At 37.9% G+C, this 3,593-nt stretch overlaps 1 protein-coding gene across 1 annotated transcript; it reads right to left on the minus strand.

Moving 5' to 3' along the window:
- Nucleotides 1-203: 203 nt before the first annotated feature.
- Nucleotides 204-1,163, minus strand: MC2R (melanocortin 2 receptor; the record flags this gene model as incomplete). Its single annotated transcript, XM_084280465.1, has 1 exon — nt 204-1,163. The coding sequence occupies one exon, from the start codon at nt 1,161-1,163 to the stop codon at nt 204-206; it is 960 nt and encodes a 319-aa protein (XP_084136591.1).
- Between the last annotated feature and the right edge of the window lie 2,430 nt (nt 1,164-3,593).

Raw genomic sequence — 3,593 nt, forward strand, 5'->3', positions numbered from 1 at the left:
ACTTGCATGAAAATCATCTGCAGAATTAATAGTTCTGGGGATCTGGTTGGCAAAGATTTGTGTGCATACTTAGTTTTTATACATTCTTTGGTAGCCTCTGAAAATGACTTTGGGCATAACGGTTGGTATTTTAAACTCTGAAAACTGATGTTGCACAGCACCCGAGACCTGTGCTTCTACAACCTTCATTTTTGCTGAAGTGTTTACCAGTTCCATCTTGACCTGGCGCAGCAGAACATCTTCTTAAATGTACTCCGTAATTCTGGGCTTCTGAATGCAAAAATCATAGGGTCAATGATCGCATTGCACATTATGAGCGTCCCATTCACATGGAAAATGGACATGTAGCAGGCACAGTAAGGGTTATGTGGGCAAAACCTTGCTAGGAGGATGTGAAGGACAAAGGGGGCCCAACAGCAGAGGAAAACTCCAAGGAAAATAGTCAGTGTAATGGCTCCTTTCATGTTTGTTCTCTGATGGACTGTGCTGGTTGGCAGTGAGGCGATCTTTTTAGCGTGAGATCGGGCCAGAAGGAACATATGGACATAGAGGCACAGGATAAAAAACATCATTAAAGGGAACAGAATGGTGAAGGGAATGACTGTTGCTGCTTCGTAGGAGAAGAGGGCAATGGCAATGCTACTGCCAGCACAGAACGTCCAAATGACTGCCAAGATAACCAAGGCCCTTCTTAGTGTCATGATATTATGGTACCGCAAAGCATAGAAGATAGTGATGTATCTGTCTGCTGCAATAGCTAGCAAGCTGAAGATTGACCCCAGTAAAGACAGAATGAACATGGAATCCATGGCATCATCCAGCTTTTTCTCAAAGTCCCCACGGCGTGTCAGGTACCCCATTTTGCACAAGATGATAAAGATGTTCTCCAGGGTTTTGTACAAGCTGCCTAACATGTCTGAAACAGCTAAACTGCAAATGAAGAAGTACATGGGCAAGTGCAAATTCTTATTTTTAACAACAGCAATAAGGACAAGCAGATTTTCCAGTATTCCAGCAGCAGCGACAGTGAAAAAAACCTCCTCTGGCACCACGACCTGGGTACAGTCAGTGACATTTAAGGAGAAGTCACTTATATTTTCAAGAGAAGGAATGCTTGTCTGCCCTGGGTGTTTGATGAGGTTGAAAGGTCTCTCAGTGCTCATTTCTTCTTAACGAGGTAAAATTCTGGACTGTTGTTTCTCAGGTTTGGCTTTATTCTGAAGCTGACCAGTCAGTCAGAGCATTCTTCTTTTGATGAAGACTTTCTCCTTCATCTGGAGAAGACTTAACTGAAATGTTTTGAATTTCTCCTACAATAAAACATGTAGAAACATAAATATCAAGAAGAAATATACCAGCACCACATATGTCAAAAACAGACATTTGGAATATTACCTATTGCAGTGGAATGCACATATATCATCAACATCATCAGAGAGAGGCAGAGCTGGTTTGGATAAAATAAGAGGTCCTCCAGGCTTTTCCAAGCCTTAGAGGAAAACAAAGTGTAAATTCTCCTCTGGCTTTGAAGCAGTTTTAAAAAATATACCTCATTTTCTTTACGGATGAGAATCCTGTGCTTACTGAAACTAATCCAACAGACTTCAAGAGTTTGGCAATCTTTACTGGCCCAGCTGTTTGTTTTGAGAAAGCCTGGCATTCCTCACAAGATCTGCAGTATTATTAGACACAAATGAGACCAATGCCAAGATAAACTGTTGTCCAGGGCAGTAATGTGTTTATGACCACACTGTTGATGGTGAAATAAAATGCCCTTAATTTAGATGTGAACATTTGTAACTATTGGTATTTTTCTGGTGCATGTTAAATACCATTGAGAGGCTTCCTTTTCATGTAAATTAAAATTGTCTTTTGATTAGCATAATTATATTGCAGATTAAGATCCAAAATAATTTTTTTGCCTGTATTTTACAACTATTGAAAATATCAAATGTTTATTTCAGCATCAAGGTGATGTTTTTCTTTCTCCATAATGATCCTGATCTAAACTACATTAAAGCACATTGAAATCTTTCCAAAGGATTAGGCTTTTTAGGCTTTTCATTAATGTATAAATAGATGTGATATTAATTTAGCTTGGATGATGCCCATAAGATATAAGACCGCTTTTTCTTCTGTTTTTTTTTTTTTTATTTTTTTTATAGCCCCATTTGCGAAACACAGATGCAGTTGCTATTTGGAATGCCCATTTTTTAAAAGAACTGATATATTCCTCCACTGTTTTTAAATTTGGAATGGCTTTTAAATGTTTGGCACTTTCATACCAGTAAGTCCTGAAATTTCTTTGGACATTTGCTCATAGTGAGGGTTGCCAGATGCCGTAATACACTCTGCTTGAATATGATTAGCTTTAATGCAGATGAATGTGTTTGGCTACTTTTCAATGGAAAACAGGCTTCTGACCTGGCTTTGCTAATGTTATCTGCTGAGATTGCCAGTAAGGTGCTGCCTATGGTGAAGAATGTTGAGACTTGGACCACCAGCCATCATAAATTCAATTGAAACAAGCTTACTAAAAGAAGATACCCATACTTACCTGAAACTAAGGCTGTATAGTGAAATAAATGAACTATACTGCGCTGCAGCACTCGTGGACATTCCCAAAGACAATTAGGTAAAGATCTGTCAGTATGTGAAGGAAGGAGTTACTGACAAGAAGCTCAGCAATGTCTTTGTAATGACATGTTTTTCCTGTTCTCACCTAGAGCTTCTGCCACAGTTAAGTGTTAAAATGTCTAACCTAGTAATCTGTTTTACAGCTTCATATTCACTCTTAATAGAAAGTCACCATGGGGTCCTTCAGAAAGAGCCTCAATTCAATAGGATTGAAAGAGGACAATCATTTGGTAAGGATGCATTTGTTAAGTCACTATTCTCTTAGAACTGTTTTTCAGTAATGCTTGTTTGCTGATATAGCCATATTGTTGGACTATTCTGCCTGCTAAAAATAAAGGTTTCTACACTGAAAACATATAGTATTATGAATAGTACAATATATTACATCTGTTGCTTATAATTTTATAGTAACTTCATATTAAGTACAGCATTTGGTTAAAGTAAGGAACTTAAAATGGCTTTAGCACTGTTACAGTAAATGGAATAATCCCATTATACCACTTAATGTTGTTTCCACACAACTAATAGAAAGCCAGAAAAAGATGTTCTTATTTCAGAGCTTCTCATTTCAGCATGTGTACATGGCTAGTGCACACTATTTTACTAGGGTTCTGTCAAGGATGTTGCCAATTATGTCCTTTCTTTTCTGATGCTTCAATGTGGTGCAGTCTCAAACCTCCTAGACAGAAATACCTGTGCATACAGTGTTGTACACAGTCATAAAGCCAGTGCTTTATCTATGCAATACACATTATATCATATCTCTGCATTAAATTGCTGATTGACAGGATTCTTTCACCGCTACAGATCTACCAGGTATTATGAAGTATTTTAACACTTCTAAGCAGTGTAGGGCTGACAGACCACACATCGGATGTTAAGTTGTTGTGAACATGATGAATAACCTCAGTGTATCCTAAAAGCTAATGGAAAAATAAGATGTATTGCAGTTTAGA

The sequence above is a fragment of the Gallinula chloropus genome (assembly GCF_964237585.1).
Source record: "Gallinula chloropus genome assembly, chromosome: 2".
Taxonomy (NCBI): Eukaryota; Metazoa; Chordata; class Aves; order Gruiformes; family Rallidae; genus Gallinula; species Gallinula chloropus.